We start from the raw sequence: 26338 nt of genomic DNA, 5'->3' as shown, positions 1-26338 counted from the left end.
GAAAATGAAGATCATGGCATCCAATCCCATCACTTCATGGCAAATAGATGGGGAAACAATGAAAACAGTGAGAGACTTTATTTTCTTGGGCTCCAAAATCACTGCAGATGGTGACTGCAGCATGAAATTTAAAAATACTTGCTCCTTGGAAGAAAAACTATGACTAACCTAGACAGCATATTAAAAAGCAGAGACATTACTTTGCCAACAAAGGTCCATCTAGTCAAAGCTGTGGTTTTTCCAGCAGTCATGTATGGATGTGAGAGTTGGACTATCAAGGTGAGTGCCAAAGAATTGATGCTTTTGAACTGTGGTGTTGGAGAAGACTCGAGAGTCCCCTGGACTGTGAGGAGCTCCAACCAGTCCATCCTAAAGGAAACCAGTCCTGAATATTCATTGGAATGACTGATGCTGAAGCAGAAGCTCCAATACTTTGGCCACCTGATGCGAAGAAGTGACTCAGTGGAAAAGCCCCTAATGCTGGGAAAAATTGAAGGCAGGAGGAGAAGGGGACAACAGAGGGTAATATGGTTGGATGGCATCACTGACTCGATGGACATGAGTTTGAGCAAGCTTCGTGAGTTGGTGATGGACAGGAAAGCCTGGTGTGCTGCAGTCCATGGGGTCACAGAGTCAGATAAAACTGAGCGACTGAACTGAACTGATTTATGTTGCTATTTATACCTTTGAGAAAAATTACAAATGTGTGGTCTATTTTTTTCTGTCTTCCTTTAGCTTCCTAATCTGTCTAGAAATTAGAAACTTTTGGATCTCAAAAGAACTGTAGTTCTCAAATACAAGAAACAATATGATTCTGTTGAAAGTATTAAAACTACAAGAAAAACAAAACACCAAAGAGGCTTGGGAGAGGAAAGATGGCTGCAAATTCTTTTCCACCGTTCCTGATGAATGATGGTTCTACTTCCCCTCCCCTTGAATCTGAGCTGGCTCTGTGGCTTTCTGGCCAATCAAATGTGACAGAAGTTACACTATAATTTCTGAAGTTGGGCCTTAAGACATCTGTGGCTTTGGCTTCGCCCTCGTAGAGAGATCAAATTGAATCAATGAATGTAAGTCCCCATAATTCCCTATTATTTTTTCCTTCTCTTGTCCAGCCTAAAGGTTAAATAGGTAAGAAGAATGGGAAAGCAAAGGGATAAAGAAGGAAAGGAGGGAAGAAAGAAGGAAAGGAATGCTGAAGGAGGTTAAGGCTCTAGCACAGGTCCCAGGCTCTGGTTCTGCTGATGCCCTAACTTGCTCTAGGTCATATGATCCCTCTAGACCTCTTGACCTCTTGACCTCCTCAAATTGTCAACATATTTTTGTAATGGCAACATTACAATACAATATTACAATGGTATTGTATTAAGATTACAGTAACATTACAGTACAATAACAACTAATTTATAGAAGTCTAGATGTAGAATACATAACTTCATTCTCTTTTACTCTGTCACTAGTCACTCTAGAATATCAAGAACGATCAGCTAATACCTAGGAAAAGAAAGGTAGTAAGTTAAAGAGAGTAAAAACCAGAATTCAAATGAGAGAGAAGGCAAGCATTAAAAACAGAAAAGCAAGAAAAGTTTTTCTCTTTTCTACCTGCTAAGAAAATAAATATAATACCAACTTATACACAGTATTTGGAATCACATGCCTGGAATTGTTCTAAGAGTTTACTATATATTAACATGTTTAATCTTCAGGGCAACCTTATGAAGTAACTGCAGTTATTATCCTTGTTTTACAGATATGAAAACACAAAAGTTATCTATCCAAGATCGCAGTGCCAGTAAGTATAGAGCTAGAAGATAAATCCTAGCATTCTGGCTTCTGACTTCATGTTCTCAATGCATGTCTTATGAAAACTGCTTCCATTTCATGTAAGGTTCTACTCGACTGTTTCATGTGAGTACATTAAATCAAGTGATAAGTAGAATTTATCAATTCAACTGAAATGCATCTAGGAAATACATAGAGCTAAAGCACCAAATAAGGAATGGCACGATGGTACAGTTTCTAAAGGGAGTACAATCAAAAGAGGAAGGAGTGGGGCTAAAATGAAGAACTTTGCGGTGTGACCCCCTGAGCAAGCCAACATCAATGAGAGCATGCTAAGTCCCTTCAGTCATGTCCGACTCTTTGCAACCCCATGGGCTGTAGCCCAGCAGGCTCCTCTGTCCATAGGATTATCCAAACAAGAATACTGGAGTGGGGAGCCATCTTCTCCTCCAGGGGATCTTATTGACACAGGGATTGAACAAGTGTCTCTTATCTCTCCTGCACTGGCAGGCGGGTTCTTGACCACAATCACCATTTCAGTTCAGTTTTAGTCACTCAGTCATGTCCGACTCTTTGCAACCCCATGAATCACAGCACGCCAGGCCTCCCTGTCCATCACCAACTCCCGGAGTTCACCCAAACTCATGTCCACTGAGTCGGTGATGCCATCCATCCATCTCATCCTCTGTCTTCCCATTCTCCTCCTGCCCTCAATCTTTCCCAGCATCAGGGTCTTTTCCAATGAGTCAGCTCTTCGCATGAGGTGGCCCAAGCATTGGTGTTTCAGTTTCAACATCAGTCCTTCCAATGAACACCCAGGACTGATCTCCCTTAGGATGGACTGGTTGGATCTCCTTGCAGTCCAAGGGACTCTCAAGAGTCTTCTCCAACACCACAGTTCAAAAGCTTCAATTCTTCGGTGCTCAGCTTTCTTTATGGTTCAACTCTCACCTCCATACATACTGGAAAAACCATAGCTTTGACTAGACAGACCTTTGTCAGCAAAATAACGTCTCTGTTTTTTAATACACTGTCTAGGTTGATAGTAGCTTTTTTTCCAAGGAGCAAGCGTCTTTTAATTTCATGTTGCTGTCACCATCTGCAGTGATTTTGGAGCCCAAGAAAATAAAGTCTCTCACTGCTTCCATTGTTCCCCCATCTATCTGCCATGAAACCAGACTGGATGCCATGATCTTCATATTTTGAATGTTGAGTTTTAAGCCAGCTTTTTCACTCTCCTCATTCACTTTCATCAAGAGGCTCTTTTGTTTCTCTTCACTTTCTGCTATAAGGGTGCTGTCATCTGCATATTTGAGGTTACTGATATTTCTTCCAGCAACCTCGATTCCAGCTTGTGCTTCATCCAGCCTAGCATTCGCATGATATATTCTGTATATAGGTTAAAAAATAATCAGGGTGACAATATACAGCTTAACATACTCTTTTCACAATTTGGAACCAGTCTGTTGTTTCATGTCTGGTTCTAATGATTGCTTCTTGACCTGAACACAGATTTCTCAGCAGGCAGGTAACATGGTCTGGTATTTTCATCTCTTGAAGAATTTTCCACAGTTTATTGTGATCCACACAGTCAAAGGTTTTGGTGTAGTCAATAAAGCAGAAGTAGACTTTTTTTTTTCTGGAATTCTCTTGCTTTTTTGATGATCCAATGAATGTTGGCAATTTGATCTCTGGTTCCTCTGCCTTTTCTAAATCCAGTTTGAACATCTGCAAGTTCTCAGTTCATGTACTACTGAAGCCTGGCTTGGAGAATTTGGAGCATTACTTTGCTAGCATGTGAGATGAGTGCAATTGTGCAATAGTTTGAACATTTTTGGCACTGCCCTTCTTTGGGACTGGAATGAAAACTGATCTTTTCCAGTCCTGTGGCCACTGTTGAGTTTTCCAAATTTTCTGGCATACTGAATATGTCACTTTCACAGCATCATGTTTTAGGACTTGAAATAGCTCTACTGGAATTCCATCACCTCCACTAGCTTTGTTTGAAGTGATGCTTCCTAAGGCCCACTTGACTTCACACTCCAGGACGTCTGGCTCTAGGTGAGTGATCACACCATTTTGGTTATCTGGATCATGAAGTTCTTTTTTTGTAAAGTATTCTTGCCACGTTTTCTTAATATCTTCTGCTTCTGTCAGGTCCATACCATTTCTGTCTTTTATTATGCCCATCTTTGCATGAAATGTTCCCTTTTCTAGTTTTCTTGAAAAGATCTTAGTCTTTTCCATTCTATTGTTTTCCTCTATTTCTTTGCATTGATCACTGAGGAAGGCTTATCTCTCCTTGCTATTTTTTGAACTCTGCATTCAAATGGATATATCTTTCCTTTTCTCCTTTGCTTTTTGCTTCTCTTTTCTCAGCTATTTGTAAGGCCTTGTCAGACAACTATTTTGTCTTTTTGCATTTCTTTTTCTTGTAGATGGTTTTGATCACTGCCTCCTATAGAATGTCATGAACCTCCATCCATAGTTCTTCAGGCACTCTATCAGATCTAATCCTTTGAATCTATTTGTCACCTTCACTGTATAATCGTAAGGGATCTGATTTAGGTCATACGTGAATGGTCTAGTGGTTTTTCCCTACTGTCTTCGATTTCAGTCTGAATTTTGCAATAAGCGCCACCTGGAAAGCCCCTATTCATATTCATGGAATGCCAATCATTTAGAAGAAATGGTACTTTAGTTCAGGAGATGTGGTGAAGTATTTACTATCCCCCACAAAAATGACAAACAGATTGGATTCTGAACTTGACTTGTATGTAAAAATAAAGTATAATTAAGGGAAAATGGAAAACACTTTTCATTTGGAAACATAAGCAGTTTTGCTGGATAGAGGACAATACTGCAGTAGTTCACACCAATCTCTTTAACAGACAAGGTCCACAAAGGGAGAGGGGCCCAGAATGAAAACAAAGTAGGAAATACACACAGACACATACACATATGAAAGGGGAAGGAGAAAAAAATGGGAAAAAAATGGTTAGGCAGTTCGTAGAAGAAAAAAGATAAAGGGAAAGAAAACTATTACAGGATGAACAAGAGAACTATAAAAAAAAAACAAACAAACAAATGAGAGAGGAGTTAGATGTGCTAGAGGTTCCACAGGTGAGAAAAGGAGAATATCAGAAGAGGAGCTAACTAGAGCACCTTTGCCCTATACCACAAGTCTCCTAACTGACCTCACTGACATTCTTCTGCCCCTCCCTAGAGCATTCTACAAGTGGTAGACCTTGACCTTTTTTTGAAACAAACCTGAGGATGTTAACCCCAGTCTCCTCTTGTAACACTCTCCTTACTAGCACCATATGGTCCTCTCAGTTCCCTAAACATATCAGGCTTTCTCCACCCTGGCTAGAAAGCTGTCTCTCCACCTTTCCCTCTCTTATTCACCCTCCAAACTGCCCTCAGTTCAGTTCTGTCACTCAGTCATGTCCAGCTCTTTGCGACTGCATTAACTGCAGCACGGCAGGCCTCCCTGTCCATCACCAACTCTCCAAGTTCACCCAACCTCATGTCCATCGAGTCAGTGATGCCATCCATCCATCTCATCCTCTGTCATCCCCTTCTCCTCCTGCCCCCAATCCCTCCCAGCATCAGGGTCTTTTCCAATGAATCAACTCTTTGCATGAGGTGGCCAAAGTATTGGAGCTTCAGCTTTAGCATCAGTCCTTCCAAAGAACATCCAGGACTGATCTCCTTTAGGATGGACTGGTTGGATCTCCTTGCAGTCCAAGGGACTCTCAAGAGTCTTCTCCAACATCACAGTTCCAAAGCATCAATTCTTCGGCGCTCAGCCTTCTTCACAGTCCAACTCTCACATCCATACATGACCACAGGAAAAACCATAGCCTTGACTAGACGGACCTTAGTCAGCAAAGTAATGTCTCTGCTTTTGAATATGCTATCTAGGTTGGCCATAGCTTTCCTTCCAAGGAGTAAGCATCTTTTAAATTCATGGCTGCAATCACCATCTGCAGTGATTCTGGAGCCCCAAAAAATAAAGTCTGACACTGTTTCCACTGTTTCCCCATCTATTTCCCATGAAGTGATGGGACCAGATGCCATGATCTTCGTTTTCTGAATGTTGAACTTTAAGCGAACCTTTTCACTCTCCTCTTTCACTTTCATCAAGAGGCTTTTTAGTTCCTCTTCACTTTCTGCCATAAGGGTGGTGTCATCTGCATATCTGAAGTTACTGGTATTTCTCCTGGCAATCTTGATTCCAGCTTGTGCTTCTTCCAGCCCAGTGTTTCTCATGATGTACTCTGCATATAAGTTAAATAAGCAGGGTGACAATATACAGCCTTGACGTACTCCTTCTCCTATTTGGAACCAGTCTGTTGTTCCATGTCCAGTTCGAACTGTTGCTTCCTGACCTGCATACAGGTTTCTCAAGAGGCAGGTCAGGTGGTCTGGTATTCCCACCTCTTTCAGAATTTTCCACAGTTCATTGTGATCCACACAGTCAAAGGCTTTGGCGTAGTCAATACAGCAGAAATAGATGGTTTTCTGGAACTCTCTTGCTTTTTCCATGACCCAGCGGATGTTGGCACTTTGATCTCTGGTTCGTCTGCCTTTTCTAAAACCAGCTTGAACATCTGGAAGTTCACAGTTCTGCTGAAGCCTGGCTTGGAGAATTTTGAGCATTACTTTACTAGCATGTGAGATGAGTGCAATTGTGCAGTAGTTTGAGCATTCTTTGGCATGGCCTTTCTTTGGGATTGGAATGAAAACTGACCTTTTCCAGTCCTGTGGCCACTGCTGAGTTTTCCAAATTTGCTGGCATATTGAGCGTGGCACTTTCACAGCATCATCTTCCAGGCTTTGAAACAGCTGAACTGGAATTCCATCACCTCCACTAGCTTTGTTTGTAGTTAGATCAAATTCTCATTATTACAAATAATCCCCATTTGTTGCACTTGACAGCTGTAATTTTACACTTACAAGTATGATTATTTGATTACTGACTCTCTTCACCGGACTGGAAATTCCACCAAGAAATCTCCCCTGCCTACACTGTGCCTCTCCAGCACAGTACCTACAACATTATAGTTGCTCAGTAAGTATCTACTGAATGAATCAACAAAAGAAACCTCCCAAACTATCACAAGAGGGAAAGGGGCAGAAGACAACCTTAAAGGAACAGAAGAGAAAGGAACAAATCAAAGAGGAGGAAGAAAAAAAATCAATATAAACTGTGGCCTAATTCAATTCACACCATTTCAGTGTGATACTACACTGACAAAATAAAGCACAATAGTAACCAGTAGCTCTTTTTCCCTAGTGAAGGTAGGAAAAGAATTGGAATTAGTATTTTACTTCACAGTTTATGAGACTGTAAAGCAGTATTTAGAACACGGAAGACAAACCAGCACCTCCAACTTAAGATGACAAAAGCAGAGCTATGAGCGTCTCATTCCTCTATTCCATCTCAATAAATGGAGTCCCCCCACCCCCACCAAAACCTCAAACCAAAACCCTAGGAGTCATCTCTGATTCCTACTTTTCTCTGATCCTCAATATGCAATGCATTCAGAAGTTCTCAAACAGATCTTCCATCTATCCCCTCTTCTTTCCCGATGGCCACTGCTACCATCCTAATCCAAACCTGTCTATTTCTCAGACTGCTACAATATTCTCCTAACTAATGGCTCTGCTTTTACTCTTACTCTGTTCTAATTTACTCCAGGAGCAAAGTTATTTTTTTAAAAAGATAAATTGTATCATTAACTCCATTGCCCCAAACTCTTCAATGATTTCATACTTTTCAGAATCAAATAAAAATTTATGAACTTTCATGATCTGCTCTCATATCTGTGCTTGTTACTGTGTTCTGTACTTATTACATTTCAGCCATAATGATCTTTTTCTAAGCAAATGAAATCCTATATCATCTTAGAACCTTTACAGGCATCGTCCTCTCTGCCATACTCTAGTCTCACAGTTATTACCTTAACACACGTGTGACCTCCTCAGGAAGGCCTTTCCTGACCTTAACACTATGCAAAATGGCTTTTTCTATGTGTTTCTTCCATAGCCTTTACTACACTATCATCTTCTTGTTTACTTCATTAACAAGAAATAAAGATGCTCCAGGTGCAAGAAATATGGTGAAAAGAAAAACTTATTGCTTTAATGGAGCTCATATTTTTATAGGACTAAAAAACATGAAGACAAATTTATCATGTGAAAAGTGCTACCATGAAAAATAAAACAGAGGAATACCATGTTTGTACATGTGAGTGTGGCAGCATGACATTTTAAGTAGGCTGTCAGGTCTAAGCAGATCTAAAGGAAACTATGCAACACAAAAAAGCGGTAAGATTGTTCTAAATGGATTAATTTTTAGTTATAAAAAGTCCCTCCTACTAAAATATAATTCCTATGAAGGAAAGGACCCTAACTATCTTATCCACTGCTTCCTTTACTTTGGTAAAGTGCCTAGCACAGAGTAGGCTGATATAAATATTTGATGTGGCAAGTTATATTGGAGTATCTCATCATTAAAAGCGTAAAGAACCAAAAGAATGAAATATAAAAAAATATACGTAGTCCTAAATATCATTCCACTTATTTAGTAGTACTAAATATCAGCCTCTTATGCTCATATTCTAAACAAGGCACCATTCACTTGTTTATGCAAACGCTGAAAAAGAAGTGGCGAAACTCAATTTTTTCCACTAGAGTAATTCATAGACCCTTAAGTTAGAATAAGCTAAAAGCGAAAGGAGAAGGCAATGGCAGCCCACTCCAGTACTCCTGCCTGGAAAATCCCATGGATGGAGGAGCCTAGTGGGCTGCAGTCCATGGGGTCGCTAAGAGTTGGACAAGACTGAGCGACTTCACTTTCAGCATTGGAGAAAGAAATGGCAACCCACTCCAGTGTCCTTGCCTGAAGAATCCCAGGGACGGGGGAGCCTGGTGGGCTGCCATCTATGGGGTCGCACAGAGTCGAACACGACTGAAATGACTTAGCAGCAGCAGCAACAGCTTTAAATTTACCTCAGCTCTGTACCTGTTGGCCTTATTTATGCTCCTTCCATCCTCCCAATGTTCATCACATAGCACGACCTGTAATACAAGCTGCACCACTCTCAGCCTCTGACAAGTAACTAATCAGCCCAAATGAGAATGGAGGTCGAATAGAAGAAATATAAGTGAAGAAAACTCACAAGCTTTCCACATCTTCTTACTACAAATCTCATATAAAACTCTCATCATTTTTAAATAAAGGCTGGTTTGCATAACAAGGTAAAAAAAATTTTTTTGTTCTGCTATACTTTTAAGAAGAATTAAGAATATTAATATTTCTTTTCCCACTCACCTCTCCTGGTCTCTATTTGTCCACTGGACTGAGTACCTACTGTGTTCCAGGCACTGTTCCCAATGCAGTTAAAACTGTAAACACAGCATAAGCATCCTTCCACAGCCTCTTTTGGGCTTTGTACCATAGTGAAGTTGTACTATCTTAAATCAGAAATGTTTCCAATTATTTTTAAAGTACTGCCTATATCCCAGGTGAAATTCATCTTTGCAAAATTTTCCAGAGGAGTTAATCCTTTTTTTTTTTTTAAATAATCACTGCACAGCAGACAGACCTGCTCTCCCGAACTGACTAATAAACCCAATTACCAGCATAATCAGTGAATCCACAGTCAAATTAAGCAATGAACATTAGCGTTCCTGATCCACAACTACAACGGATTTAGCTGTATTGGCCAAGGAGCCAACACTATTATTACCCATTACCACCATCCCCAACAATAATATGTAGCTTTTGTTAACATTGGCTTAGTCCACCTACAGCAGATGTTTAACTTTTTCCTCACAAGTGAATAAAAATAGAATCACTTGAGCTTTGTCTGTTAGCTTGGGTGACGACCCCCAAATTGATATTGTGTATCTCGTTCTCTTTTCTCAGATACATTACTTCCTAAAACATGTTCAGCAAAACACATTTCTCACGGCCAGGCCTCATCTGAATGCTGGCTGCAAAAGAAAGCCTGAAGCTCTGCGAAACAGAAAGGCCTGCGGGGCGGGGGGTGGGAGGTGTTAAAACAAGCTCCGGGAAACTACGTCTCCCCTCCTAAAGTGGTCTGGCCCCCGATTTCACCCAACCTTTTAGCAACTTGAAACTTTTCACAAACACCAAACAAGAGCCGAGCAGTCAGAGAAAGCAAAAAACGTCAAAAAAAAAAAAAAGAAAAAAAAAAAGACCCGTGCAGTCTCAGAGGACTCCCAAAAAGTCCGGCTCGCGGCCGGTCCACCGCCGCCCCCTCACAGCCTCCCGGGCGAGCCCCTCGCCGGGGCGGACTCGAACCCGGCGCCCCCGCAGCACCTTCCCTCCCCTCCACCGCCCCGGAGCCCCCGCCGCCCCGCCCCGGTCCTCCGCCGCCCCCCAAACGCCCCCGGCGCCCGTCCCCGAATATCCGGGAATCAGGGGCCACATTTTCCCGTCTCTGCCCACCCCCAACCCCCACAAGGGCAGGAATAGACGTACCTTCCAGGAAAGTAATCTCCCCGGCGCTGCCGTCGCTCTTGCCAGCCGCCATCTTCCTCCTCCCACGCCGCCGCCGCCGCCGCCTTAATCCATGGCCCACACCGCCGCCGCCGCCGCCGCCGCGTTCGCCGGGATGAGGGGCCGCGCCGCAGGAGGGTAGCCGCCGCAGGGTTGCGGGCCTAGGACTCGGCCGTGAGGCGGGCGACGCGGCCTCGTCCGGACGGGCCTACACAAAAGCAGCCGGCTCCCGGGGCCTATCCGCCGACGGGCGGCGAGGCCCGCAGCCTGGGCTGGCTCAGGCCCCGCCGGGCGAACGCGAGCGGCGACGGCGGCGACGGCGCTTCCCGGGCCCGGTGCCTCTCGGCCCGCGACTACCCATCCACCGCCCGCCCAGGCCGCCCTTGAAGCTCCCCCCAGCCGCGGGCCCGCAGGAAGAGGGGGGAAGAAGGCGAGCACACAGATACGCTTCCCTCGGTCCCGGGCCGTAAAATGGCCGCACCCGCCGCGCCGGGGCGGCGAGGTCTCCGCGACCCACAGGCGCCCCCCGGGGCCCTCCGCTCCCTGTGCCGCCGCCGCCGCTACGGCCGTCTGCCCACCCCGCCCAGGCGCGAATGCATCAGCCGAGGCCTCTGCGACTGGCCATGTGGACAGGGGTGGGTCTCCGCTGCCACCGCCTCGCGTCCGTCGCCACAGCAGCTCCAGCCGCCGCCGCCGCCGCTCCTCCCCCACGGGCGCTGCTGCCGCTGCCGCCCGGCTCCCGCCCCCGCCCCGCCGCCGCCGCCGCCGCCGCCCCCAGCGCGGCTCCCCCTCAGCAGCCCGGGCTCTCGCGCGGCGCCTGCCGCCCGGCCCTCCGTGGCGAGGGCCCAGCGCGGCGCCGGCTCGGCCCACACACGCCGGGTCCGGAGTCGCGGGCGGGCCGGGCCGGCGCTGCCTTCGGCCTCCGTGGCAGCACGGTGGCCTGAGAAGGACTCTGAGTTCATTCCTCTGAGGAGGCCTTCGGGCTTAGACCATAGCCATCTGGAGAGAAAAGGTCGAGTGAGGTAGTGCGGTCACACATGTGGAGAGTGATTTGTCGTCTTCTTCATTTTAAAAACGTTTTCAAGGTAATTCATCACGGAAGTTGCTACAGTACCCTTTGGGTGACACTGTAAATTAAAAAAAAAATGTCTTTTTGTGTACCTGAATCTTCAAAAGCCGTCCCGCTGCCTTGCCAGTCAGTCAGGCCTTATGACTACAGGTGACTGTGTCATGTTCGTTTTTCTTTTTTTAGTTAAAGAAATGTCATGTTCACTAATGAATATTTGGAAAATACAGAAAAGGAAATAAGTTATGCATAGTCCCACCACGAAACTCACGACTCCTTTTGGTGTGTAGTCTTCCAATCGAACATTTTTCTTAAATCCCTCACTGTCTTCCCTGGGGAAAAAAAAAACACACAAATGTATGCTGTATATCCATGAAAATTCAACAGCAACTGAAATGATACAGGAAAACTATGATTGAATCAATCAAGGAATGAACTATTTTAATTGCCCTGAGGCCAAGGTATAAATCAAAAAACTTTGTTTAAACCTTCTTTTAAAGTATTTTCCTAAGATGAAGTAATAACCTTTCCTGACTTAGTAAGAGTAATATAATGAATATGTTATCATTTGCTATTTTTGTTGCTTGGGGAGACTGAATGTTAGTCGTGATGGTCTATGGCAGAGTCTGCCAATGACAGTATCCTGCTCAGGCTGGTAGATCATAGCCACATTCGGGAGACTGGACTCATCTGTACAGATTCTAAAATGAACTTTGGGAAAGAATTTTTGAGTTTAAAATCCATACATGCATTGAAAATGGAAGAAGGTGCCAGAAGTCTAGGAATATGGATGGCCTCTGAAAGCAGGAAAAGGCAAGGAAACTAATTCTTCCCTAGAGCTTCCAGGGAGCAAAGCTGACATCTGGATTTCAGCCCAATGAGACAGATGTTGGACCTCTGACCCTACAAAACTGTAAGATAATAAATTTCTAAATTGCCAAATTAATGGTAGTTTATTAGAGCAGCTGTGGAAAACTAATACCCATGAAATGAGTCAGAAGGTGCAGTTACAGAAAAGATGTCTTTTAAGCAATCTGAGTTAGGATCTTTCAGAGTCCACTATTTTATTTTTAAGTAGTGTGAATTTCAGTTTATTTCTTTGGTATTCCTTGATTTCAGTTTTAAAAGAGAAATACCAATTAAACCAATGGGTCTCAAACTTCAGCATGCATCAAAATCTCCTGAAAAGGCTTGTTAAAACAGATTGCTCTGCCCGTCCGCTGTAGTTCCTGATTTACTGGGTCTGGAGTGGGCCTTAGATTTGCATTTTTAACAAGTTCACTGGTGATGCAGAGCCTGCTGATCAGGGGACCCACAATGTGAAAACCTCTAGATTAACTGTCTCTAGATTCCTTTCCAGTTCAGTTATTCTTACTCTATGAGTCTGCAGTTTACTAATACAAGTGAAGTTATCAGTTTCCATATTCATGTATAAAATTAAAGATATTCTCAGAAATCACTGTTCTTCCATATAAATATGATCAACTAAGAATTGATGGTATCATGTATCCCTTTATCCAGAATTCGGGGCCCAGAAAACTTCAGATTTAGGATATATCCCTGAAACTTAGATGTGTTCAGTACGTATGCAAATATATACTTAGAATATTTATAAGTATTTAATTTTTAACTCTTTTATATATACAATTTGAAGCTCAGAGATATTACTGAGAATGCCTTTGGATAATAGAAATATGACTAATTACAAAACCAATACTCTGAGTTAGCCATTCAGTTTTTATGAAAAGCCTAACGTGTCTTTATCTTTTAAATTTAGCAAATTCCATTCAGATGTCAACGAACTTGTTTCTGTATTAAACAGTTTAATTCTGGTATATAAGATAGAGGAAAATTAGACTATTTCATATTTGAGTGAATGAGTAATTGCAATGGATATATTAAGCTACTTCATTTTTTCTAAATATTCCATTAAAGAAAATATAGGAAAAAAGGAAAATAAAAATAGAGTACTGCTGCCTAAAATTCTAACTCTAATCCATAGCTTTGCCAATCTTTTTTTACTCACTCTGGTCACCTACTCCCAAGGTTGAACCCTGGACCCACCTGTCTTCCAAACTCCCTGTAATGTGGTTGGAGACAGTAACTCGAAAAATCCCTGTCTCCAGTCACAACCACTGTGACCATCTGCAGTCTCATCACAATCCCTAAACACACCCTAATGCCTTCTCAACATTCCCACTCTCCTTAATCCACTAGAATTTGTCTTCTTTTCAGCAAAATGTGCTGATTCTACAATTTACAATCTTTGGGATGTTTTGACCACACCATAAGGTTGAGAGCTTTGCAGGCAGTGTAGCCTATCGAAACTGTTTCAAAATCGTGTATTCAGGGGTCTCCATATCATGAATGCCTTCAGTTTATGTGCAGTCTGAGCCCTTGAAGAAAGAATAATCAGTGGTAACGACCAATGGACCAGTGGACCAGCATTTTCGAGGCTACAGTCCTGTGCAGGTAGAATTCAGAAGAAAGCAGAACTGAAAGAGTTCACAGGATTTGTTGGAAGGATGGAAGAGTGAGACCCTACCCAAAGCTCCTGCTCTCCTGGGATTGTCTGTTCATCAATAGTGTTGCCATTCACTCAGCTTCACAAAACAGAAACCTAGAAATCATTCTTGACTCTTTTTTTTTTTTTTAATTAAATACATCTTCAATCTATGGTACTTTTTACCATCCCACTGGCCCCACCCTAGTCCTAGGATCTATTACCTCTCAGCCATACTGCAGGAATAAGCACTTCAAACAGATCATTCCTTGTTCTCTCGGCCCCTCCTCTAATCCATTTCTCACACAAAAGCCACAGTAATCTTTTTTTTTTTCTTTAGTATGAATCAGATCAAAGCACTTTCAGTTTAAAACCATTCAAAGATTTCCCACTGCTCTTAGGATAAAATCCTAAACCTTTAATTGATCTACCAGGCCCTCCCTTCCTACTTTACTAACCTCATCTTGCATCATTTTTACTTCTTAATTTTGCTCTGAGCACTTTGTACTTGCTTCAGTTCCTCAAATACTACGTCTTTTCTACTTCAGGGCCTTTAAACATGTTTTACCTTTTATCTGTGTCTACAGAGTCCCATCAAGAGATGGGAATACCAGACCACCTGACCTGCCTCTTGAGAAATCGGTATGCAGGTCAGGAAGCAACAGTTAGAACTGGACATGGAACAACAGACTGGTTCCAAATAGGAAAAGGAGTATGTCAAGGCTGTATATTGTCACCCTGTTTATTTAACTTACATGCAGAGTACATCATGAGAAACGCTGGACTGGAAGAAACACAAGCTGGAATCAAGATTGCTGGGAGAAATATCAATAACCTCAGATATGCAGATGATACCACCCTTATGGCAGAAGGTGAAGAGGAGCTAAAAAGCCTCTTGATAAAAGTGAAAGAGGAGAATGAAAAAGTTGGCTTAAAGCTCAACATTCAGAAATGAAGATCATGGCATCCGGTCCCATCACTTCATGGGAAATAGATGGGGAAACAGTGTCAGACTTTATTTTTGGGGGCTCCAAAATCACTGCAGATGGTAATTGCAGCCATGAAATTAAAAGACGCTTACTCCTTGGAAGAAAAGTTATGACCCACCTAGATAGCATATTCAAAAGCAGAGACATTACTTTGCAGACTAAGGTCCGTCTAGTCAAGGCTATGGTTTTTCCAGTAGTCATGTATGGATGTGAGAGTTGGACTGTGAAGAAGGCTGAGCGCCAAAGAATTGATGCTTTGGAACTGTGGTGTTGGAGAAGACTCTTGAGAGTCCCTTGGACTGCAAGGAGATCCAGCCAATCCATTCTGAAGGAGATCAGCCCTGGGATTTCTTTGGAAGGAATGATGCTAAAGCTGAAGCTCCAGTACTTTGGCCACCTCATGCAAAGAGTTGACTCATTGGAAAAGACTCTGATGCTGGGAGGGATTGGGGGCGGGAGGAAAAGGGGACGACAGAGGATGAGATGGATGGATGGCATCACTGACTCGATGGACGTGAGTCTGAGTGAACTCCGGGAGTTGGTGATGGACAGGGAGGCCTGGCGTGCTGCGATTCGTGGGGTCGCAAAGAGTCGGACACGACTGAGCGACTGAACTGAACAGAGTCTTACACCAATAGGTTAATACATTTCTACATTGAGATGAATACAAGTATATATAAACAAGTGGATACAGTATATTTAAAATAATCATTGCCAAGGAAACTTCAGAGTTCTAGAACCCAGACTCCTTAGAGACTATCTAATATAATACTTAAAGAGATCCAGAAAATACCTTTGCCCAAAGTTGCATTGTGGTAGAAATTTAGGAAAAATACCTTAAAAAGGATCAATAGTCCAGGTATGAACCCAGGGTTTGGCTTTGAAGATTTTGCTTAAAAAACTTGACCTAGGAACTGACTAAAAGAAGTGTGGTATTGATAATAGATACATAGTAACACAAGCTTCCTCTCTGTCTATGGCTATAAATTCTTTGTATCACAGCTGGTGTTTCCGCTATTTTAGCCAGACTTAAAATGCTGTTTGTAAAACTACACTTGAATAAACTGACTCTTACATTATGCTGCTGCTGCTGCTAAGTTGCTTCAGTCGTGTCTGACTCTGTGCGACCCCATAGACGGCAGCCCACCAGGCTACCCCGTCCTTGGGCTTCTCCAGGCAAGAACACTGGAGTGGGTTGCCATTTCCTTCTCCAATGCATGAAAGTGAAAAGTGAAAGTGAAGTCTCTCAGTTGTGTCCAACTCTGAGCGAACCCATGGACTGCAGCCCAGCAGGCTCCTCCATCCCTGGGATTTTCCAGGCAAGAGTGCTGGAGTGGGGTGCCATCGCCTTCTCCTGGTGGGCCTTAATAGTTGTTAATAGAATAGCAACCCAATTTTATTTTTTAAAATTTCTTCTTAATGCAGATTTTGATACAGTAGGTTAGGGTAGAGCCTGGGATTCTCAGGTTTTTTGTTTGTTTACCAGGCCAGACAGCAAGTAGGATCTTAGTTCCCTGACTAGGGATTGAAACCATGACCCCTTAACTAGAAGTGGAGAATCTTAACCACTGGACTGCCAGGGTAGTCCTGCAACCCTCTTTTAATACATATATTTCCTTGAAAATGCACCTATAAATCTTGTTCTTTTAAACACTACACTTAGAAGCATAGCATATGGTTAGTCCATGACTAAATATAAGTTTCAAAAGACAATTAGAGATTCTGAAAATTATGTCTGGTTGATGGTTTTTAAAGGGCAAAGTACATTTGTGTCAGATGCACTGTGTGGCTAAAAAATTTTGAAAAATAATAAAAAGAAATGAACCTTGAATGTATTTAGTACATGAGAATCTTGTATATGTTTTTGTTATACGTTTATTTAATGTAATTTCTTCATTGTAATATTCCACTTCACTTTCAACTTGTTGATTATATTATTTTTGCTCTTATTTAATCCTACTATGCTTCATGTTCCTTCCAGTTCTTTTAGACAATGCTTTTGTGTCCCTCTTTCATGTTCCAGTCTTTTTCCTAGGACTTTATCATGCAGTTTAGTTGCTAAAATTTTAATGTTTAAAAATTTAACTTTTGATTAAGTGAAAACATTTTTTTAATTATAAATGAATATATCCTCAAAATAACACATTTCTTGTAATAGTCAATTTCTACCATGTACCTTCAGTGTCAACAATTATAGCTATAAATTAATACCTTCAATGTCAACAATTTATATAAACTTATATAAATATAAGTTTTCTGGTGATCAGGGCTGAATTTTTAGTTTCCTGGATCCTAGGCACTTTTGTCTTCATGGGCCCTTCCTCCACAAAAAATATAATTTTTTTTTTCACAGCCACCAGTATTTATTTTTTATAAGTTCACATTCATAACCATTTTCCCACTAGGAAATTAGCTAAAAATTTTAAATATATTTAAAGTTGGTGAAGCTACTGTGAGCTGAACATTCTCATTCACTGATGCTGTTAATTTAAAGAAGAGTAAACTTTCTGGAAAGCCATTTGACAAAAAAATGTGTCAAGGTCTAAAAGTTCTATTTCATTTGTCTCTATTATATACGCATTTATGCGTGCATGTGTGCATGTTCAGCCGTGTCCCACTCTTCGTGACCCCATGGACTGTAGCCTGCCAGGTTCCTCTGTCCATGGGTTTCCCAGGTAAGAATACTGGAGTGGGTTGCCATTTCCTTCTCCAGGAAATCTTCCTGACCCAGGGATCAAACCTGCATCTTTTGCACTGCATTGCAGGCAGATTCTTTACCACTGAGCCACTGGGGAAGCCCCTCCCCACTATATCTTCGAGATAATAGGTAGTTTATTAATTTGGAATTCTATGTATATATTTTTTATTTAATTTTTTAAAATGAGGTGTAGTTGGTTTATAATATTAGTTTACAACATAGTGATTCAAAATTTTTATAGATTATACTGTTTAAAGTTATAAAACATTGGCTATATGACCTGCGCTACACAGTATATTCCTATAGCTTATTTACTTTACACATAGGAGGTTTTACCTCTTGATTCCCCACCCTTACCTTGCCCCTCCACCTTTCCTCTCCCTACTGGTAAACACTAGCTTGTTCTCTGTATCTGTGATTCTATTTCTATTTTGTAATATTCATTTATTTATTTTTTAGATTCCACTTTAAGTAATACAATATTTGTCTTTTACTGTATGGCTTATCTCACTAAGCATAATCCCATCTGAGCCCATCTATGTTGTTGCAAATGCCAAAATTTCACTCATGCCTGTGTGTGTGTGTGTGTGTGTGTGTACATGGAATACTATATATGTGAGATATATATTATACGCACTCACAGTGTGTGTGTTCCGTGTATGATTTACTAGGTATATCATCAAGATCTCATAACCAACATTTACTGAACATCTACTGTTATTTTATGAGGAGAAACTGAGATCCAATAGGCTAAATAACTCTTCCAGGGTTTTTTTTGTCCCCCCCACCTCCACCTAGAAGGGAATAGAACTGAGATTTGAACCCACATCCATCTAGCCTCCAGAGTTCATACTCTCCTATCATTATCTTGTGGATAATGATCCCAGAGGTAGATATGATCAATGGGCCTAGAAACCAGCTTTTAAACATGAAATAATGCACTAAAAATGGTAAATGTATTTCCTCGATCATCATTGTATTTTTCCTGTTTATTGAACTCTGCTGATGGCTTTCTTCTTTTAGGCTCTTGATTCCCGAGTCCTTGCTTCCAGTTAATAGCAGCAAAAGAATGAAGTAATGGCTTGCAACGTAATTTTCTGAGAGTGCTGTTCTATAGTGCTGACTAAAGCTGACTAGGGTTTTGCAACTTTCATTACTTTCACTTTTCAGTTTAAACTGCTTCCTCTCTTCTGCAAAACACAAAACAAGTAAAGGTAACTTCAAAACACAAAACAAGTAAAGGTAAATTGCACTAAAGAGTTTTAAACTTTAAAAATCTTCACCTTGTGAGGTTAAAAGCCTCATTTTATAGCTAACTTTCTCATCCATTTTTCTTAATATTTTCTCATTATAAATATAAACACATTAGATAATTTCTCTTTTTCCATCCACGTGTGTGTATCTTCCTCATTCCTTTCTGTCCTCTGATTCTTTTATTCCTCAAGAACATGATGTAAATGTAGGCCATTTTATAAAGTTGTGTTTTTTAAGAAGATGCTTTGGTGATCTCAAAGTTTACAAAACCTTTTCCCCCACCCCAATGTAAAGGGACTACAGTGTTTTCAGTAATCACAGGCATAATAAACTAGGTACCAAAAAATACTAATGTATTCAGTTCAGTTCAGTTCAGTCACTCAGTCGTGTCTGACTCTTTGCATCCCCGTTAATCGCAGCACACCAGGCCTCCCTGTCCATCACCATCTCCCGGAGTTCACTCAAACTCACATCCATCGAGTCGGTGATACCATCCAACCATCTCATCCTCTGTCATCCCCTTTTCCTCCTGCCCCTAATCCCTCCCAGCATCAGAGTCTTTTCCAATGAGTCAACTCTTCGCATGAGGTGGCCAAAGTATTGGAATTTCAGCTTTAACATCATTGCTTCCAAAGAACACCCAGGGCTGATCTCCTTCAGAATGGACTGTTTGGATGTCCTTGCAGTCCAAGGGACTCTCAAGAGTCTTCTCCAACACCACAGTTCCAAAGCATCAATTCTTTGGCTCTCAGCTTTCTTCACAGTCCAACTCTCGCATCCATACATGACCACAGGAAAAACCATAAAGTGAAGTCGCTCAGTCGTGTCCGACTCTCTTTGCGACCCCATGGACTGTAGCCTTCCAGGCTCCTCTGTCCATGGGATTTTCCAGGCAATATACTGGAGTGGATTGCCATTTCCTTCTCCAGGGGATCTTCCCAACCCAGGGATTGAATCCTGGTCTCTCGCACTGTAGACAGATACTTACCATCTGAGCCACCAGGGAAGTCCATAGCCTTGACTAAATGGACCTTTGTTGGCATTGTCTCTGCTTTTCAATATGCTATCTAGGTTGGTCATAACTTTTCTTCCAAGGAGTAAGCGTCTTTTAATTTCATGGCTTCAGTCACCATCTGCGGTGATTTTGGAGCCCCAAAAAATAAAGTCTGACACTGTTTCCACTGTTTCCCCATCTATTTCCAATGAAGTGTTGGGACCAGATGCCATGATCTTCGTTTTCTAAATGTTGAGCTTTAAGCCGACTTTTTCACTCTGCTCTTTCACTTTCATCAAGAGGCTTTTTGGCTCCTCCTCACTTTCTGCCATAAGGGTGGTGTCATCTGCATGTCTGAGGTTATTGATATTTCTCCCGGCAATCTTGATTCCAGCTTGTGTTTCTTCCAGCCCAGTGTTTCTCATGATGTGCTCTGCATATAAGTAAAATCAGCAGGATGACAATATGCAGCCTTGAAATACTCCTTTCCTATTTGGAACCAGTCTGTTGTTCCATGTCCAGTTCTAACTGTTGCTTCCTGACCTGCATATAGGTTTCTCAAGAGGCATGTCAGGTGGTCTGGTATTCCCACCTCTTTCAGAATTTTCCACAGTTTATTGTGATCCACACAGTCAAAGGCTTTGGCATAGTCAATAAAGCAGAAATAGATGGTTTTCTGGAACTCTCTTGCATTTTTCATAACCCAGCAGATGTTGGCACTTTGATCTCTGGTTCCTCTGCCTTTTCTAAAACTAACTTGAACATCTGGAAGTTCACAGTTCACGTATTGCTGAAGCCTGGCTTGGAGAATTTGGAGCATTACTTTACTAGCATGTGAGATGAGTGCAGTTGTGTGGTAGTTTGAGCATTCTTTGGCATGGCCTTTCTTTGGGACTGGAATGAAAACGGACCTTTTCCAGTCCTATGGCCACTGCTGAGTTTTCCAAATTTGCTGGCATACTGAGTGCTGCACTTTCACAGCATCATCTTTCAGGATTTGATATAGCTCAACTGGAATTCCATCACCTCCACTAGCTTTGTTAGTAGTAATGCTTTCTAAGGCCCACTTGACTTCACATTCCAGGATGTCTGGCTCTAGGTGAGTGATCATACCATCATGATTATCTTGGTCGTGAAGATCTTTTTTGTACAGTTCTTCTGTGTATTCTTGCCACCTCTTCTTAATATCTTCTGCTTCTGTTAGATCCAGACCATTTCTGTCGTTTATCAAGCCCATCTTTGCATGAAATGTTCCCTTGGTATCTCTAATTTTCTTGAAGAGATCTCTAGTCTTTCCCATTCTATTGTTTTCCTCTAATGTATTACAAGGATACATAAGTAATCAGAAGTGTTGTGGAGTATCCACATAATGAAATGCTTTGCAGCTGTTTCCCAGTGAGGTAGATCTATTTGTGCTTTTCAGGAAAGCATCCATGATTGATTGAAAAGAAAAACCAAATTACAGACCAGTTCAATTTCATTTTTAAAGATACATTTTTAAGTTTATATAGCTAATCTGTGTAGTGTAGGCTATTTCCAGTGAAAGAGATTAGAAGGTTGATATAGAGGACTTTGTCTTCTTTTAATGGAATTTTAAATAGTTTTTGGATTGTAGGTAACTAGTGTTTTTCAGTATTTTCAAATAATTTTAAACTAACTAAAGAGAAGGAAATGGCAACCCACTCCAGTATTCTTACCCGGAAAATTCCGTGGACAGAGGAGCCTGCAGGCTACAGTCCATGGGGTCGCAAAATGTCAGCCGTGGCTAAGCGACTGAGCACAACAAATAAATAAAACTATATTTTAAGACATTTACCTCAAAACTCAAAAGTTTAACAGTATTAACTTACTTTTTCATAAAAATATATGTTTTCTTGAAACAAAAATATGGTCATTGTGCACTTGCCCAGCTGGTATATTTTTCTTTATCTGTCAGGCCTTGACCATCTTTGAGGACTTAAAATTTTAGATGTGAAAATAAAAGAGTTCTATGATCTTATAAGTTGTAAAACTGTATACAAGTCAGAATTGAATTTGGACAACTGCAGTTGATTCCTCTATTTACTATTTCTTTATTATTATGAGCTTGAAGAAAAGCTTGAATTATTAAAAATGTAGAACTTATATGGTGACTATTAAGCCTATAATACAGACATGTACTATGACCTCTGTTTTAATTATTAGAAAAGCAAAGAGTATAATATTATTAAGAATAGATACCAGCCTTTATCCATAATGTGACAAATTGGAGATTATATTCTTATGAAATCATGATAAAGATTAGAGGTTAGATAAAGAGGGAAGATATGTCAGGCCTTTAACCTGGAATTACTTAAAGAATGTGTATGATTATCTCCTTTTGGGAAAAAGTCATTATTTAGTTTGGAATGGAATGCATTATACAGTGAATCAGAGAACATTATATGCTTGTCATCACCCCCATGTCCATGAAAGTATTCTATTTTCTATATACTACTGAACTTTTGGTTTGGTTCTATGAATGAGTGTTCACTATGTGAAGGTTCTAGCCACTTATGTAACGAACTTGGCAGAGCAGGACGAGTTCCTGCTTCTAATCAACAGGAACAGGCTAGGGTGTACTATGTGAAATCTGAACTGTGGCTACAAATGCCAGTGCTGAGACCCCGCCTTGCCTCTCTAGCCTCTTTCCCCAGTCAGGCTTTGTGGATGACTTATGGACAAGCCATGGTCCTGAAGACCATTCATTACCACCAAGGCATTAGACACTTCTCTCTGCCCTGGGAAGGCTCTGAGGACTGTGAGCGCAGTCTGCCCTGAGGCCAGGCATAAAGGAATAGGGGGACAGGGAACTGTGCCATTTCCTTCTTACCTGCTGTTGTCACTAAATGAGCCAACTTGAGAAAAATATAAGTACCTGATCTACCTCTTTCACGTCACGTGGATAGGTCTGTCTTTGGTGTCTTCAGTAGATTTAGAATCTGTCTGAAATATGTGGGTTTAGAAATGGACTAGAAATGTGTATGCTTATCCCTAAGGGGCTTGCCTGGCGGCTCAGATGGTAAAGAATTTGCCTGCAATGCAAAAGACCCAGGTTCAATCCCTGGGTCAGGAGGATCCCCGAAGAAGTGAATGGCTACCCACTCCAGTATTTTTGCCTGGAGAATTCCATGGACAGAGGGGCCTGGAGAGCTACAGTCCATAGAGTTCAAAAGGAATTTTTTAAATTGTTATAATAATGTAAAATCTTCTACAGTAAAATCTCTCAGTCATAATGAGAGAAAAAAATACTGGCCCACAGTTCATTCTGCTATGTGATAAAAACAATTACTCTAGTATTATTGATATAGTTGACACATTTAAATAATATAGGAATCTCTACCTTCCCTCACAATGGCAGAAAAATCAAACCCAATGTAAAACTGGATATAACATTTAATAGATATTCAATAAACATTTACTGAATTACAAATTGCAGTCTTTTTGGTTTTTGGAGCCTGGGCTTATTAAAGGTTTAGTAAGTTGTAGCCAAGCTACCTGGACTGGAATTTCAGTGGTGCACTGTAATGTGAACATTTTTCCTCATATGGAAATAAGGTCAGGCCTTGAGCACTAACTTGGCCTCTTCTTAGTGACAGAATTAAGCATTCCATTCATTTGTATCATTATATTTTGTTTAATCTTCATAGTTCTTTCTTTCTTTTTACTGTTTTAATAGTAAAATGTAAAATCTTTAAGTCATCAATCTTCCAACCTAAGTGGCTTTGTGGTCATACACTACAAAACGTAGTATTCTTCTGAATACCTGTTTTAATCATCAGGAAATTTCTCTAACCTGATAACAGACTTAAAACACTAGATTGTAATATGAAATAATTTTATCAATTAAATGAATTTCTATTAAGTTTATAGAAGAACTTTGCCTAAGCTTACATAAATAAATATACTCACTTTATCCTCACAATTTTAGGCTGATCATGTATTTTGCTTTTCTTTTCTGAATTTACAATCAAAGAAGTTGATTTTAAAAGTGTCTTCTTCAATGTCTTTGTCAATGTCACAAATAGATTTTAGGATCCTAGACCCTGAGGGTGCCTCAACAAGGCTTTGAGTGTGCTTGGTTTGTATAACCCAGTCAGGCTAAATCCACTAACCCTGGCATAGTGATTACTTCCGATAAACCCATCTAGTTCTGAAATACACATTGACAAAGGTGTGAAGTTCTCTATCACCATGAAGTTAACATCATCTTGACAAGTTGGCTAACTAGCAGTTTCACACTGATTATGTTAGTCCGTTTCAGAGTGTGAACTTTGTAATATTGTCCTCTTTATACACCACGTAGAGTAAATGTGCATGGCATAAGGTTGGAGACAACCAAGTACGGAAAGAGAAACGTTAAGGTCATACAAAAGGTTGTTTTAGCTGCAACCAACTGGTAGCAGTCCTTTTCTTCTGAGAAGAGAGCTAAGATAGAAGGGAGATTGACCTTTTATCATATATCCTTTTCTACTTTTTGAGTTTTGTATCTTTCCTTTATGTTATCTAGTAAAAAGTTATTATTTTTTAATTTTATTTTTACTTTATTTTACTTTACAATACTGTATTGGTTTTGCCATACATCGACATGAATCCACCATGGGTGTATACGAGCTCCATTATATAGTCATCTGAAAAGTTCTCCGGACACTTTTGTAGTTCTCACCTCCTAAACTGGTTTACTACACATGTTACAGTCATGTTAATGAGCTGGTGCCCCTGGGAGTTTCTTTATTTCAGTTGTCAGTCTGTAGTAGTTGACTTGTAATGATTCATGCACATTGCCTTTCCTTCTTTAACAAGTACAACCACCATCAATTCTCCACTTTCAAAATTATACTCTTGCCTCTATTTTTTTTTTAAAAAAAAACCTCTCATAGCTCAATCTGACAATATTAAACTCTCCAAGAATGCTTATCTTTAACATTTTTTAATGTCACCTCTTGAGAAACCTATATGCAGGTCAGGAAGCAACAGTTAGAACTGGACATGGAACAACAGACTGGTTCCAAATAGGAAAAGGTGTACATCAAGGCTATGTATTGTCACCCTGCTTATTTAACTTCTATGCAGAGTACATCATGAGAAACGCTGGGCTGAAAGAAGCACAAGCTGGAATCAAGATTGCCGGGAGAAATATCAATAACCTCAGATATGCAGATGATACCACCCTTATGGTAGAAGGTGAAGAGGAGCTAAAAAGCCTCTTGATAAAAGTGAAAGAGGAGAATGAAAAAGTTGGCTTAAAGCTCAGCATTCAGAAAACGAAGATCATGTCATCTGGTCCCATCACTTCATGGGAAATAGATGGGGAAACAGTGGAAACAGTGTCAGACTTTATTTTTTTTTGGCTCCAAAATCACTGCAATTGGTGACTGCAGCCATGAAATTAAAAGATGCTTACTCCTTGGAAGGAAAGTTATGACCAACCTAGATAGCATATTGAAAAGCAGAGACATTACTTTGCCAACAAAGGTCCATCTAGTCAAGGCTATGGTTTTTCCTATGGTCATGTATGGATGTGAGAGTTCGACTGTGAAGAAAGCTGAGTGCCAAAGAATTGATGCTTTTGAACTGTGGTATTGGAGAAGACTCTTGCGAGTCCTTTGGACTGCAAGGAGATCTAACCAGTCCATTCTAAAGGAGATCAGTCCTGGGTGTTCATTGGAAGGACTGATGCTAAAACTGAAATTCCAATACTTTGGTCACCTCATGCAAAGAGTTGACTCATTGGAAAAGACTCTGACTCTGGGAAGGATTGGGGGCAGGAGGAGAAGGGGACGACAGAGGATGAGATGGCTGGATGGCATCACCGACTCGATGGACATGAGTTTGGGTGAACTCTAGGAGTTGGTAATGGACAGGGGCCTGGCGTACTGCGGTTCATGGGGTCGCAAAGAGTCGGACACAACAGAACGACTGAACTGAACTGAACATCAAATAGCTACAGTTTGGAAGCAACTAAATTTAGTTAAGAATAGGAAGTGTGTTTATAGATTTCTTTATGTCTCCTATAGTATAGTAATTTGAACATGGAAAGTACTTAATAATTGTTCATCTGATAATGAACCAAATATTCTAACATCAAAACACCACAGGATTCTGAATGCACACTTTATTTTAGGTAATATTGCTGTTAATGCAGGTGAGGGCTTAACTTTTAACATGCACCTGCTGAGATCAAGTTTCCTCTGCTCCTTAGTGTGTGCAGAACAACTAGTCTGTATTTTCCAGATATTTCTAATGTATTTTTTACGTTATTTTAACCACTAGTCACCAAAATTAAACTCCTAGCCACAGAATCATTTTAAATATGTGGCATGTCTGTGAAACAAACTCAGAAGAATCCAAAGCATGATGTAATCCTGTGCTGATTTCAAATACTAACCACCCTGCCTGCATGCCTTCTTGTATGTGTATTGTTATTTACATATCCTTATTGTAGGTATATAATTTAATCTTTGTTTTGAAAAATATTCAGCCATACTTCTCACTTAG

The 26338-nt window shown here is 40.9% G+C and overlaps 1 protein-coding gene across 1 annotated transcript in view; it reads right to left on the bottom strand.

The window, feature by feature from the left end:
* SENP6 (SUMO specific peptidase 6) overlaps nt 1-10432 on the bottom strand; it is a 127021-nt gene extending 116589 nt beyond the window's left edge. The window contains exon 1 of the mRNA XM_052645712.1: nt 10301-10432. Within this exon, the coding sequence (XP_052501672.1) occupies nt 10301-10352 (52 nt within the window). The 5' untranslated portion in view covers nt 10353-10432. The remainder of the gene's footprint in view (nt 1-10300) is intronic.
* Nucleotides 10433-26338: the final 15906 nt, after the last annotated feature.

The sequence above is a fragment of the Budorcas taxicolor genome, chromosome 9 (assembly GCF_023091745.1).
Source record: "Budorcas taxicolor isolate Tak-1 chromosome 9, Takin1.1, whole genome shotgun sequence".
NCBI lineage: Eukaryota > Metazoa > Chordata > Mammalia > Artiodactyla > Bovidae > Budorcas > Budorcas taxicolor.
Note: the sequence above shows the minus strand (reverse complement) of the source record. Positions and strands in the feature narration are given on the sequence as shown.